The following is a 16,020-nucleotide window of genomic DNA, read 5'->3' on the forward strand; positions in this document are numbered from 1 at the left end:
ACATGAGTGTCCCCTATCCCACACCGTATCCACCATAGGTGTAGGTTCCCGATGGTTTTCAACTCAGCAATGGCAACTACAATATCAACTGTAGCGACTTGTCTCTCTGTTTGCCAGCTAGGCTAATATATTTATCTAAATTTACAATTCAAAATTTATTGTTTGACTGCGATAATTCAACTAATTTGTACATACTTGGTCTGTTATAATAATTAGGTTATAAACATTTAAAGCGAAGTCCTTGATAACAAGAATATACTAAAATAAAATGAAACTCAGACTCTATCTCTCCTAAGTTACATGACTGACATAGTCTTTCATGACGCTGTATCCTATTACGTCCATATCTACCAGTTTCTTTGCGTAGACTGTGTGCTGATATTCTAATCCTACTGATATTCTTACGGAGAGATTTACAAACAATTGTTCTAAGATAGTGTTTCATGCAAAATTGTGGTTTGATATACTTATACTTGATTAGATTCTAAATCTGAAAAATATGTTTGTTTAAAAAAATAACTCTTTGTTTGAAAACGTGTATACATGTATTGCTATTGTATGTATTGCAAATATCAGGAAAACCAAAAACATTCAGTAGATATTTTTTTACATCAAGTGCCCATTTTTCACACCAAGTAAACTATAATCTAATGTTTTTTTATGTATTTCCCTTAGTATAACATTGTTAGCTCGTAATATCTCAAACCAATACTTAACAATTTGTACATACCTATTATATAGTGGGTATCTGCCTAATTCAACATAAACAGAAATATTGTTAGCACTTTATTCAACACCCAACAGTACAAAACTTAAGGTGAATTCTTTTTTATGTAAAATCCCATACTGGACAAGCATATTTCAATATTGAACGAACAAATGAAACAAACAACTGGAGTGCTACATACGGATCTAAATGAAATTTTATTCATATTACTTTGTAAAATGGTTGTTGTTTTTAAACCTTTTTCCTACCAAGCATTGGTTATTTAGGACGACAGATCCTGTGTAATTAAAAAGTACATTGACACCGTCAATAGGTTTATCATTATAGCACCATTTTTCACTCGGTTTGACGGGACCACTTTTCGAAATACAACTATTTTTGTATTTGCTGCATTAACTTCATAACCCCACATATTACATTATTCATATAATGTATTTAAAGAATGTTGCAAATCTTCCTGGGATTTGCCAACAATTACCATATCATCCGCAAATAGTAATATAATAATACACATTTCATAAATAGTAAGACCACAATCTGATAAAACTAACAATAAGGCGAACAGCGCCGGTGAATTATTTTGCCCTTGCCTTAAACCATTTGATATATTGAAAAAGTCTGAGTTAGTTTTACAATGTTTAACACAAGACTTCACAACTGAAGACATGGCTTTGAAAATATTAAATATCTTTCCATCAAGTCCCATATTAAATAGTTTAAACCAGAGGGCGTTTCTGAACACATAGTCAAATGCCTTTTTATGATCAATAAAAGCACACGGAAATCTATGCTTTTCTGTTAACATTTGCACAATTAAATTGTGTAAGACAAAAAAAAATGCATCCACTGTGCTGCATTCCTTTCGAAAACCAAACTGATCATGTGACAGGAAGTTGTTATCGTCAAACCATTTTTCTTCTCTTGATGTTAGACGACTTGTAAATAATTTTCCAAAATTGTTGAATAGGGTGTACATCGGTAATTTATTAACATTTCTATTACCTCCCTTTTTATGCATTTATTGTTTAAATCACCGCAGGGCGGATTAACACCAAACTAACCTGAAGAATGTAACGAAGCATGATCGTTAAAATGTCAAACTGGTTTATCGTAAAAGACTGCACCATATTGAAGTTCTTTTAGCAACAAATAATCTGTTGTACTACGTGACTGCCGGTGTAATGAAGTATTTCGACCCCCATAGAATAATGACCCCCCGGTCATTATTCTATAGAAAATGTGACTCCTTTCCTGTAAAATATTGACACCCCCGTATAAAAAACTGACTCCCTTTGAAAACTCTATAGAATAACGACCCCCGGTCATTATTCTATAGAAAAACTGACCCCTCCAAGTAAAATACTGACTCCCGAAAGATGACTCCCTTCGAATCTCATAGAATAACGACCCCGGTTATTATTCTATAGAAAAAGTGACTCCTTCCATGTAAAATACTCACTGCCGAAATTACTACATTCGAACTCTCATACAATATCGCTTCCCGGACTTTATTCTATTTAAAAAAGTTACTCTTTCCGTGTAAAACACCGGCTCCTAAAAAGACTTTCGACGATAATATCTATTAAAAAGTGATCCCCACCAAACCTAACGGACAATTTTACTAGATCTACAACTCTAATACCCTCCATTGCCAATAGTTAACATTTTGATTGTACTACTACTACTGGTGCCGCTACTTCTATTGCTATTACTACATGTACTTCTTCTTCTTCTACTACTACTACTACTACTTCTACTACTACTACTACAACTGCTACTACTGATACTACTATACCTGCTTCCACTAATACGTCTTGTACATCTTCCTCTTTTTCTCCTGCTGCTGTTGTTGCTGTCACTCATTCCTCTGCTGCTGCTGCTGCTGCTGCTACTGCAACTGCCACTACTACTACTACTACTACTACTACTGCTACTTTCTATTGTTGCCGCTACCGTACTTTACTGCCACTGCTAAGTATTGCAACTTCTATTAATACTAAGTTCTATGCTAGCAGTTTCTTGTGCAGTTTTCTTCTGAAGAATTACTTCATACCGAAGTTTGCAGGGATTATTGACACTGGTGTGTTTTGTGAACGTATTGTGAATTGTTATTTTCCTGAAAAAAATGTATACACCAAGATACCATTTTTTTATGGGAGTCAATATTCTCCGTGAGGTTCAGTTTACTTCACGTGGGGGAGTCATAGTACTATGATCTGGAGGTCATAATACTATGACCGGGGGTCACTTTTTCTATAGAATAATGACCGGGGGGTCATTATTCTATGGGGTCGAAATACTTCATTACACCTGCTATAATAAGTACAATGTTTAAGCTCCAGTTGTGAGATCGTCACCCAATCGCCCATTGGCTAATCTCAAATATGTACAAAAGTCTAATAATTTCAAACCACGAGCGTTACATAAATTATCACTTGAGGTTCTACATGGTGGTTTATCGGGAAAATAGTCATCACCGTCAATATCGGCAATACTTTTGTCACAACTTGTTACCCACACCACAGTAAAACACTAACCAATTGCTCATAGTCATAAACATCTTGAATAGATCAACGTCGATCAAATTTGCAGCCGGGAAATCATCTCACCACATATATACACCGGCTAAAATATATCTTTTGTAAAATTTAGAAAACCTAAATCTATACTGCTTTGAAAAAAATGATTTCATAATTTGCCATTCGGAGTTTTGCCATGACATGTTTAATATTCTATCGTTATTGGGTTATAAGCACTAAATCCCAGATATATTTTACTGCAGAAGTATCCTTTAAACAACAGAAATCATAATTATACGTTTCCCTCGATGTTATTTCATTGTTTCAAAATAAGAAAATATTTTCCATATCAAATGCTGTTGATTTTCCTGACTTAAGGTTTGCTTGTTAAGCAGGTAGTATAACTTGCTACCAGGGTTAATTCAAATTAAATTTAGTAAAACCGCAGCAATTTATTGTATTTCTTGTAACAATGTTTTAACTGCTACAATCTTAGTTTCATTTATTTCTGTCTCTTCAAATATAATTTTATCCAGGTTTGAAGTATATGACCCTCTAAAGGTATTTTACAAATGTATATTGAAAGAAGAAGGAAAATACTGTCATTTAACATTTTTCAGTGTATTTTGGTTTCACCAGGGTCACTCAAAATGAATTATTGAAAGACTCTAGTTTCATTTATATCTGTAGAAGTCTGCGTAGTTGATAATAATACGTGTATGCGCTATAACTTTCTAACAGAAGGTTTAAATGTATAATGTCGCATGGCCCGTGTTTCCATAGTAAGGCATTTTCACTCGTTTTTAAACAATTATGTATGAGTTTTCTACGGCGTCGGTGCCATTGTGTTAGTGACCACCATATGGAATATTAGCGTAATATTTTAGCCAAACATTTTACATGGTACTCTATTTATTTTAACGTTTAAGGTATTGGACCCCTTATAGTAATGTTTAAAAAATGGCATTTGCTTGGTATAATTATTCTTAAAGTTGACCATGTTTCGCACTGTGTTGCAAATTTAAAAAAATTTTACCGTGCCGTTTTTTGTAAATTTTGTATAATTTATGGTATTTCCTCAAGTAGAGACAAATTTCAATGTGATGGCCACTATCTAAAACGTTTGCAGATGATTCATTACAGCATTAATTTTGATAAAAGAAACATCAAACTATTGTTAAACAATTATAAAACACAAAATAAAACTGTAAATATCATTTTTTTCTAGGGTGCCCCAAGTAAACAGATTTAATGAGACAGAATTCTAACTCCAACAGTGAAAAATTAAGATCGAATCCTGTGGGTCTGTTTTGAACTTTGCTCACTTCATTCAAAAATAACCTTGGGGTAGAAGTAAAACCTACCTGCATTTCTTCCACAATATGTAATCTAAAGAATGAAGGCAAAATAGAGAACTTTTACCGCAAGTAACTCAGCTTTTTTTAAAGATGTCTAACTCTACCCCTTCTGATTCAGAGGTAAATTCACTTTAAACAGCAAGAAATCGGTTATATAATGAAAATTTTCCACTTTTTTGCAATATATCCATAATAAGTCTTGAAATAAGTAAAAACTTACTAGAAAAAAGGGAAAATATGGAGAAGAAACATTGGTCCAAGTGGGGCTTGAACCTACGCCCCCCTGAAAATTGCAGTCAAAGTAGGTTTATGGTAGGAATTGAATACTCTTCAAAAAGGAGATACTCTATTACGGGTTCAATACCTTAAAGTAATAATTGCAACAGAGATGTTAAAAATAGCCTATATCTTGCTTTTTATCGTAATTTATTAGAAACATATAATTATCTTTATTGTTTAATATAGCTTCAAAATATTTCATTTCTAAAGTAAGTAATATATCCTGATATCTGCATTTATTTTAATAAATTTCAAAGCTTAAAATACTTACAGCTGTACCCATCGTCTGCATTTTATGGAAAACCCATTGTGCTTCTGGTGGATAGAGTTGAAACATAGATAAAAAAAAAGAAGCTGAAGCTGTGTTCCTTAAATAGACCAGTGTCAACGCATTTGAATTTTACATTTAGATATATAGGTTACGGGAATCACTATTTTCTATTGCAATTTAAACTACTTTAGAGTATTGTTTTAGTATAAAAGTAGCAAATTATCAATGGAAATGGGGGGGGGGGGAGGTATTACAAATCAAACTGCCCATTTTTATTTGAAATGGCCGTAATAAGTACAATTTCACGTTAGCTTTCCGTCGAGCATGCGCACATACAGATGTTAAGGTAAACTACCTCCTTAAAATTGAAATATATAACGCTGTTCGCGTAATATGCATTGTAAAAACATCTTACAATGACAAAATCTACACACTAGAAATCTAACCGTTAATCTGGACATTGCAATATTTTTTCAACTAAATTCCAAACTTGTTAGTCAGTGTGAGTTAATCTACATATTGTTTTATATTTGCAGACAAACTAATGTAATTTGTATGTTATACATAATAATAAATTATTCAAATCATAAGTCTCCACGAAGACTATCAAAGATTTTATCTAGCAGCAAATGGCTTTTTCGGTCAAAAGAATGCCTTGCGTAATTACTTCAGGTTCTTAGATATATTTGTCTTAAATAGTTCTGGTTCTATTTCAATATTTACTTTAATTTGTATAAAGTATGCTAACAACAGGACAACTTTTCGTCATCGCATTTTCATTTTGATCTCACTTTAAATTTGCTTATAACTCTTTTCTGTGACAGTATTTCAATTCCCAAAGTATTTTATTGATTTCTATATTACATTCTGAATAACTGAAAACAGTTGCTGTTTTTAGCAGATTTTATTGATTTTAAGGTTTAGGTGACGTTTAGCTGCATCGTTTGAATAATTCAAAGACAAACTTTTAATTTTATTTTGCCTTTGCTTAAATTATCCCACCATTTCCTCAAAGTAATGATTGAATTCACGCTTCCATACTTCACAAACGATACACCCTAGCATTCTTTAGTTAAAAAACATACTGTCCTATGCAACAGTTCCCTTCTGGTCTATAACATATGTCGAATTGCTCAATCATGCATTATGGATTATGTGGCAAATATATGAGAGATTTACATAAATGTTATAAATATAGGCAACATGCGTCAAGAATTAAACGGATGTATGTCTTATTTCAATAAAAATATTAAGCTAACTGTTGCAATTCGTCAGATGATGAACAATACAAACGACCTTCTCATATTGACGTTTTAGTTGTACTTTCCGAGATATTTGTTAAACATGCTTACAATTCTAACTTCTAATGTTTGAGTGTTTATCTCCAATCTAATCGCCTCGAAAAGTGACTCTTAGAACAAAGTATTCCTCCTAATTAAAGAATATTAAAACATCAAATATTTTGTTTTCTTACAGAAAATGTTTGAACTTCTTAAAACAGTCTTAAATCAATCCCATGATAAACGTGTAGGAGTACTTCGAATCTACATCTTTTATATTCATCGAGGGGATGGGGTGGGGGAGGTATTGCAAAAATCCACTACAGAAACAAAAGGCATTAGTCATAAAAGCCTCTCTAATATAATGTTCTCGCCATTTTACATTATCCCATATCTATGCCACGAGACTAGATAGAAGAAAGTTCAAGAAAGAAACAATCATTATCAAAGAATGCTTGATTTCCTAACTCGTAGGAAGTGGCAAGGATAAGAACTATTTTAGTTGATTCTACCTTTCAAAAAGCATTTAAATATTATTTTTCATGATTGTTATCAATTGTCTTGCAGAGTTGTAGATATTTTAACTAAGAGATCGCTTTGAACAAGATCAGATTTTATGGGAACAGCAGTTGGAACTAAAATATATAAAGTCAGAAATGAAACGATCTTTCTTTTCAGTAAATTATAATATTTTCATTTTGTTATCATATTATTGTTCGTGAAATACCCTCGAATTAATAACAGACTGTCATAAAACGCAAACACCCATTGGACCAAAGTATGTAGGCGTGATCAATCGGTGGCCTCCTTACATCCTGCCTCTTGGATATATTCTGCTTCCCGGCTTCTTGCAGTAGACACGACTACATCTGGGGAGGCAAATAACCGAAAACAATATAAAGGTTTGCAGCTTCAAGCTAAAACGCTGGTTGCCATATCGACCGGACAGCTGTCAACATTCGTTGGACTTCTAAGATATGCTCTTACTTGATTTGAAATAGGAAAGGACAAAATGGATAAAGACCACTTGGTTGTTTTAGTTGTAAGTTAACTTATCATTTAATATTTATGTAGGCTTTGAATTTTACATGTTATATTTTTACAATTTATTCACGGTAATTTCAATTTGAGAGAGATAAATCTGTCTAAAATCGCTGTTCATAGACGGTTAACTTTTGATTCTTGAATAAAGTCTTAGTAATATTGCTATTAATGTTTGCTTTTTTTCAGTAGACACAAACATTCTAAAGCACATTTTTAAGAAATTAACAGAGCATACAAAAATTGATTTTGTTTGTTATTTAAGACTGTTTATAATTGCATGATAAGAAAGTTCAAGGACGGACATCTTTACCTAACATGAGAGAGTTTTTGAGAAACTGAACGTTCGTAATTCGTTTACCATTTTCTTAAAAGAGCCACTCTCCTCTAAAGCTATACTTTATGGAAATTTGAAACCTGGCCTAAATGCTCCCTGGATGACTTCCTTTAATGTGGTTTAATCTGCTCTTTCCCCCCTGCATATATTTGTCACAAGAGCTAAGTAAAGAAACTTCTTCAACCGGCATCTCCTTTCGGACCGCCGGTCTAATTTTGAAATGGTTTTAGAAAAGACTCATCTGTGTTACCCAAGATTGTTCATATTAGTGGCATTGAAAGGGCCTCCATGGCCGAATAGTTAAGGTCGCTGACTTCAAATCAGAAGCGGCTTGGTCGAAATTTAAATAGTTGCACTCAACTTGAAAACTATTTAGATTACTGCGATGCCACAAAACATTGGCCACAAGAACTTAAAGGCGAAAATATTTTAAAAAGAACATCTACTAAGTTTCCGAATATGAAATAATTTCCGCAAAATATTCCTAAGGTAACCGCCTTTTAAGCAAAATATTCCAAATTGTCAATAAAATCGCTCGCAGTGGCTATTGTCATTGGCACCAATATATTCATGTAGACTTTTAAACCTGTAGGACCTTTTTGTCAGAATCTGTTGGTTTGATTTTGAATGTTTGAAACAATTATTTCTTGGATGAGCCTTTCGCTTAATTTATTTTAATAAATGTTATCGTCAAAATGACCACGATGGACTGAAAGAGAAAAATCTTCAAAACTCTTGGTTATAATTAAACATCACTGGTATTTCATAAAATCTGTTATAGAAACATCATGGAAATCCAGACCATTTGGTTCCAAAGACTCCTAAGTATTAGTATAATTTGGCAATGTTACAACACTTTAGAAATAAGCCATTCTCAAAACTAGAAATCGTATACTGGTAAGCTGATATGATTGAAACATTTCTTGTATTTGATTGCAGATATAAATCAACTTTTAGGACTTAATACATTATTGGACATATCTTAAATCAAACCTAATTTTCAGAATGTTTGGATGATTTACACAATTATGACATATTCTTCAAGTGCAATTTATTTGATTTTCTGACTGTGAATGGACTTTAAATTTCTTTTCCAATGAAAATATCAGCATCTGTAATGAACAAATTAAAGCAATTTTTCTTATTTTTCAATTTAAGCACTTTAAGTACGAATAGTTTTGATAGGAAAACATGTATTTAAAGTGGAAAATCTAGTGTAATTTTAAACTCTTGTATATGGAAGGAAGACATTTTGAAAATTCAGCATTTCAAAATTTCAAAATGGTCCAGTGATGCTCTAGCAAATTAATATAAATATATATAGTTTTTATTTCGATAAATGATTTTCTTTATATCAAAATGCAAACCTCAAACATTAAAGGAAAGATCATGAATACTTGTATTTTTTGTTTAGATGCTTTTGTGTATGTATTTTGGAACTGTGGCGGCGTGTGGTAACAGAAAAAAGTGCAATCCTGCAGATAAAAAGGTATAATCGTATGTAATTAAGGTAGTTCTGCACGTTTGGATCGATTTTTTTTTCTACAAAGTAGAATTTGATTGAACTCTGATTTTTCAAAACTTCGGAATATACTAAAAAATATTAACAAATAAAAATGATAGGGTCCTGTGCTTGATTTTTTGTTGTTTTTTTTTTTGTTTTTGTTTTTTTTTTTGTTTTTGCTAGACTGTTTTGAAAAATTTGGACCTCACGAAATTTTTCGATATGGGAGTCTATGGGAAATTGCAACTAACATATCATTTTCGCGAATAGAAATGTTTCTACAATGTAGATTTTAATGACATTTCGCACAGTTGTAAATGAATATATGGCCAATAATATGTTGAAATAAAATGTATAGGTCCTTGTATTTATTTGTGTAGAGACCGTACCTTAGCTCTTCGTGTACTTTGATTTTTCAAAATAAAGTGTTTAGTGCACCGGTTACGAATAAAAATGTAAACAACGGACTCTGTCTATGAATCATTGGAATGAATGAATGCAATCGATCTTAGTCATAATAATGATTGACAGTGAATGCTTATGACTCAGTGTGTTGCAGAAGGGTATTTATTTTGTAACTGTAATTTCCTTTCAATTGAAATCCTCTCAAAACTGGTACAGTAATTGATTATATTTTGACAAAGATCACTGTCTTTGCCGTTCGTCGGCTGCTAAAAGGGCAAATATATAGGATTGAGTGTAAGTTTCACTTCACTGGTACTGCCAGTTAGTAAGTTCATACTCTAAAAAAACAGGTCAAAGAAATTTTGGCAGTTTTGACCGATCAAAACGTTGGCAGCATTAGATTATATTTTTTCTTTAACGAAAACTGCCGTTAGGTAACAAATCGAATACGCCGATAATCCGGATTTCACCGATAATGATGTTATTTTCACAAAATTGTTCCAGTTCACGTAATGTACTGTAATCGGTGCACTTTAACTACCTAGCTATAGCTCCTGTTGGTATAGGAAAGTGGTAGGTGTGAGAGGTCCTTGGTTCGAGTCCCGGTTAGAGCTTATGTATTTGCATTCTGCTACATGTTTTTTTCTGTTAACAGACTGTTCCAGATGTTCTAAATTTTTAGCACACAGTATCATGGATCGTTATGCAGCAATCCAGATCAAATTGAATGTTAAATCAAATGCAACCAATTAGAAAATATTCACTATATTATGTCTCTTTGCTGTTTCTGCTCTCCATGTTCAAGAAGAGTAACATTTTCTTGATCACAAAATTTTCTTTTACATGAAAATATTAAGTGCTCATAACTCTATGCTTCTGGTTATAATATTGTCTTTATATCTATTTTTGAGAAATATATCGACATTTGCCTTCATTAAAAGTTTTTTAACTTCATAACTATGATTTGAAAATCTTAGGTACTATCTCTTATTTGTGAGATATTTGGCTATGATTGAAGTGAACCATCTATTTCAAGCTAATTGTAAGACATTAGTTTGAATAATTTAACGTGTCAGATGTTTTAATATCATATTTTAACTTTAGAAAGATAGTAACAGTGCCATTTTGATAAATTTACTGACAGTTTTTTTTTATAATTTTTTTGCCATTTATTTATATACTGATTTTCATTTCCGTGCGCCGAATCCAGGCTTTTCCGGATAAAGACGTTATACCATCACTTCCGGTTTATCAAACGTGCAGAACTAACTTAAGGAAGGCCACTTTTGTTTTCAGAAGTACTATACAAAGTATATGAAATGGTATATAGTTTTCGACTCAGACGGGCTATGTGATAGTGTTATAATATATATGAATCATCAGTCGGTACAAGTAACACGTTCCGTCTCAACTGTAATAGCGATCTTCAGCTGTGATATCATTACCGTAATTAAATGTTACAATCAAAATTGTGGAAAAGATTATAATTTTTTTATCCTGAACGTTTTCAGCAACTTCCATTTTGACGATGTTTTGTCACAAGGAAAAATACTGAATAAATGGAAATATACAGATTTTTATCAATGACACAGACATAATCTCTGGTCTGACCGTTATGTTTATCTTCAAACCGTGTGCCTAATTGTATCTCCTCTGTTAAACTTCACAGCATTTATTCATTTCTTTGTAGTTGTGCATAGAGCTATCATATTTTACTTACTAGATTATTTATTTTGGAGCTATGACCCCTGAGTAAATTTTTTCACTGACTGCCTGTCCTATATACTATTTAAGATTCGGATGATCTTTCCAAGTTTTGACCCTTTGACTTTTATACATATTGTTTACGTAAATATTCCTGTTTTGTTTTTATTTCTGTCTAAAACTTCACAGAAGTAATTGACGGCATGGGGAGACATGCTTTCATTCTTATTAATTTAAAAGTAACCTTCTAGTTTATCTGTGTTTATGATATTTTACACTGCCCAGAGAAGAAACAGTGAACAGTGAACAGATATGGATTGCAATAATATGAAATTGTTTATGGAATATATTCATTGACTTAGAAATATCACGATGGTCTAACTGTAGTCAACAGTACATCTTCATTAGCAATTTCAGGGTGTAGCTATTAATAAATAAACTCATTATGTCAATGAAAGCCGATTTATATATGCTATATCAAGTTGGACGACAATACCACTTGCCAAAATAAAAAAAGATGTTAATATTAATTCCTACTTCCATTTCAAAGATGTCTCTGACTAATAGAAATAAAGTGAGATTCTTCGTTAATACAAAAGTAATATTGTCAGATTGAAAAATGTTATAACAAATACGTATTTTGTATTAACTAAAATGCCCTTTTTTATTGAACAGCCATGTCGCGACTGTTTCTTTTGCAAGAAAAACAAGAAAGAAAAACACGTATGTTTTAAAGGTAAAGATATTATACCTTTTCGGCACTTAGATTCTGCTGTTGTAGATCATGATTATAATTAACGATATTATCAAATGATATCATACTCATGTATTTGCAGAAAAGCTTTTCAGTTTCTGCGCGGTTACATAGAAAAGGGGAATTTGATAAATCACCTTCCAAATAACAGTAACTTGTTTATATATTAAAGTGCTATAGCTCTTATAAGGATAATTGTGGTGCATTTTTGTGCCGACATTGTAGGCTCGGCAAAGAAAACTGTAAGGGTTTCTAATAATACGCATTATAGTGTATACTTAAACACATTAAAAGTTCATATTATTAGTAGAATGTGGTACAATGTACGATAAAAAGATGTTTCCTCGCGTTTGTTTACCTAAATAATTGACTAAATATCAAGGTTTATAAAGAATTATTTCAATATTAGTGACGCTTACACCATCATCTGTCAGTGGAAATAATAATAATAATGAACCAAAACACTTATATGCATTGTCAAGAGATTTCTGTGGCCCAGTTGTTTAGCTGACTTCGAATTATTGGTCCCTCACCGATGTTGGTTCGAGTCTCACTCAGGGTGTTGAATTGTTCATTAGAGTAAGCTATCCAGATGACTTACGGAAGGTCCGTAGTTCTACCTAAGTGCCCAACTGTGATGAAATAATGCATGAATGGGCTTCTGGAGTCTTCCGCCACCGTTAAAGCTTGAAAGTCGCCATATGACCTATAATTATGTCGGTGCGACGTTAAACCCACAACGGGTGTTAAAAAGAAACGAAAAACTAAAAATGTCCGCTCAGGTGTCGTCTCTTTATATAGTTAAAACATAATTGACGCAATTACATGTTTTAACCATATAAAGACAATTACTATGACAGTTCATCATCGTTTCATGCTTTCAATATCGGTACATATTTCCCTGCAACAAAAGCACTGATTTACCGATGTATTATCTGACTTTATACTATATATGCTTTACTATAAAACTGTCTACAGATACAGTCAACAGCTCAACATTACTTTAGCTTTATCTATGCCGTTAATAATGTCGCAACAATTTTTTTCTACATTGCGTGAAAATATAGAAAGATATCAACGATTGTTTGCTTCTTGCTATCGGCTTCTCACTAATAGTTCTTCTTTGCATAAAAGTCGTCTTTGCGAAGTGTTTGTTTAAATGGTCATGATTTCTTTTTCTCTACTTGTACAGTGAGAGAACAGACTGTTGTAACTATAGATGGTAAGTCTTACACAAACAATCTTTTGCATTTGCTTATACCTACATGTACTTAAAATTAATTACGCGATTTCGATCTTGTCTACTGTAGCCAATATGTAATGATTTCTTTTCAGAAATTCATTTTCTTAAAGAAAACCATATATGACCAGTTCCGATTGCAGATATATAGTTTGCAACTACATGCGCATTAACCTCAAGTATAAATATCTCCAGATTTGAAAGCTATTATACGGAACTTCGAGTCATATACTTTAACAATGACTGATGTGAACCCTAAACCGAAAGTGTTTGACCCGACAATTGGTAAGTAAAGCATGTAAATAACATTATGATAATACATCCTCAGTTTCTATGTTAGATTATTTGATGTGTTTAAATAATAGCTTTAGTAAAAAAGATTATGCCATATCAGGTCGTTTATTAGATATCACTCGCGCATTTTTGCTTACATTCCATTGTTTCAAATCATAGCATGAGGCTCGTCAATGTTCTAAGATCAGTCTATGTCAAGACACATAATTGTGGCAATTGCAAACATGTTCTTCCGCTGTCTGCCTAAAGTTCGGAATTACCTTTTAGATTAATCACAATCACTTGTGGATTGTCGTCGTTTATGCGCTGGTTTTACTTGTATACACTCTTTCCACAATGATTAAACACAATGTCACCAGCATCCGAGCATAGACTTCTCAGAAGTTTGTTACAAATGGCACAATTACTAAAGAACCGGCAACCAGGCAGAGACGACCTCATCTCATTACATGTTTGACGAGTGATAAAAATTTTGCCAGAATCATTTCAAAATGGTTGGTTTAAATGGCTTTTACTTTCCTATGTCATATCTGGATGAACGGGTTTCATTCTAAACACAACTGCTAAATTTCGTGTAACAATATGTCAAGACTTCTTGGCCGTTAAGACGACCTGTAGTTATTATAACTGTCTTATTTTATAAACTGAAGTAGTGTATCTGACATGAACAACGAAATTTAAGTCGATGGAAATGTAGTCAAACTGTACAATTTAATTTTCTAGGATATGGATTCAGCCTAAAAAGAGGAGATGCAAAGGCAACATTTAATAAAGTTCTCCCTGGAGTAAACTTTGATAAAGTTCTCAGTGGAAAGAAAGCGATTACCTGGGAGCAAGCCAAAAAGCTATTTCATGTAATTTTTATTTTTGTTTATCAAATATGTTGAACTAAACAAAAGTAACTGAACTTAGACGGAAAATGAAATCACCATCTGCTCTCCAAATCCAAATCACTTTACTGAAAATTCTACTGAGAAACCTTAACTCATGTACCCTATTTTGCTCTTTATTCTCATTGTTTCAGTTGATCAAATGATGCACACTATTTGAAGCTTTAGCTCTCAAAAACAACAAATATTCAGCTAACAACGGCCGTTCTAACGATGCATCAAATAGCCGGAGGTTAATGGGTAACATTTGGTGAAATGCAAGTATTTCATTCGAATTAAACTTTTACATGACGTCACAGTTCCAAGAATTAATGCATGGCCCATACAGGTATATCGTTACAAATTGTGAAACTATGACTTATAACCATGTTAACTTTTACATTTTTCAGCATGATATTGACAACATCTACATCCCACGGGCAGAAAGAAAAATCGGGAAGAAGTTGTTCGGAGGTTTAACGATGAATGTAAAGACTGCAATCGTCAATGCATTTTACAGGGGCGATATTGGTCCCAAAACCATTGCATTGATCAAGCAGGAAAAATGGGCTGAGGCAGCTGTTGAATATTTGAATCATAACGGATATAAAAATGCTAAAAAGAACGGAATGAGTGGTATAATACCTAGAATGAAATGTAATGCAGAACAGTTCAAGAAGGTAAATAAGCCTCCTCCTCCAAAGAAAAAATGCAAAGAGGAGTAATTGTTTCAGGTAGAATATAATAAAAAAAGTATTTTGTTTCTATTAATATTTCTATTACTTTTCTGGTATCAGAAATATTTAGTCAAAGACCCGCAATTACATGACTTCTATATACATACCTGATGTTAGTTTTTTATTTATAACTATATATAATTTGTTTCCCCGAGCATTGTTTTATAATTATTCTAAACCCTTTAAAGCCACAGAGCTAGCTCTATTATCCTACATTTCGTGTTCAACACAGTTTGATAGTGACAGATGTTGTTGTACATTATTTTGTTCCGTTTGTATAGTTCTATTAATCTGCCCATTTTCTAAAACTAATTTATTTTTATACCAAAAGCTCAATATTCATAATTGATATGAATTAATTTGTTTATCTCACTTACAGTCATCTGTGTGAATATATTTTCGTTTGTATTTTACGCATAATTGCTTTAAATGGTTCTGCAGGGCAGGAGCCCGTAGGTTTTCCTAGTGCACCAACATATCCCGAGTGATTATGCAGATTTTGTTTCTCGAAACATACGTATTTTATTGCCTTGTTTGTATAAAACATAACTAGTGCTGAAATATCAAAAACACGAATATTCAGCTGACATTCGGCCGTTTCGGGTTTTTATGGACATATGTTTTATTTATACATTTCCGGGGCCTACAGTAACAGTGCATTTTTATACGCCCGAAGAGACGTATTATGTTATATCCCCGGT

General features: G+C 32.7%; 1 protein-coding gene across 1 annotated transcript; it reads left to right on the top strand.

Moving 5' to 3' along the window:
• Window positions 1-7,301: 7,301 nt before the first annotated feature.
• On the top strand, window positions 7,302-15,473 carry LOC128558779 (uncharacterized). The gene is made up of 7 exons (XM_053548991.1): window positions 7,302-7,476; window positions 9,227-9,301; window positions 12,101-12,161; window positions 13,372-13,401; window positions 13,615-13,704; window positions 14,437-14,567; window positions 14,993-15,473. The coding sequence occupies exons 1-7, from the start codon at window positions 7,447-7,449 to the stop codon at window positions 15,305-15,307; spliced, it is 732 nt and encodes a 243-aa protein (XP_053404966.1). The 5' UTR covers window positions 7,302-7,446; the 3' UTR covers window positions 15,308-15,473.
• Window positions 15,474-16,020: the final 547 nt, after the last annotated feature.

Source organism: Mercenaria mercenaria, chromosome 7 (genome assembly GCF_021730395.1).
Source record: "Mercenaria mercenaria strain notata chromosome 7, MADL_Memer_1, whole genome shotgun sequence".
Classification (NCBI taxonomy): Eukaryota; Metazoa; Mollusca; class Bivalvia; order Venerida; family Veneridae; genus Mercenaria; species Mercenaria mercenaria.

What these genes read in the sequence shown, in the direction of transcription:
- LOC128558779 (XM_053548991.1), top strand. Translation starts at nt 7,447, where the DNA reads ATGGATAAAGACCACTTGGTTGTTTTAGTT. An exon ending in AGTGTTTGACCCGACAATTG is followed by an intron (nt 13,705 to 14,436) that starts GTAAGTAAAGCA and finishes TTAATTTTCTAG; the next exon opens with GATATGGATTCAGCCTAAAA. An exon ending in AAGCCAAAAAGCTATTTCAT is followed by an intron (nt 14,568 to 14,992) that starts GTAATTTTTATT and finishes TACATTTTTCAG; the next exon opens with CATGATATTGACAACATCTA.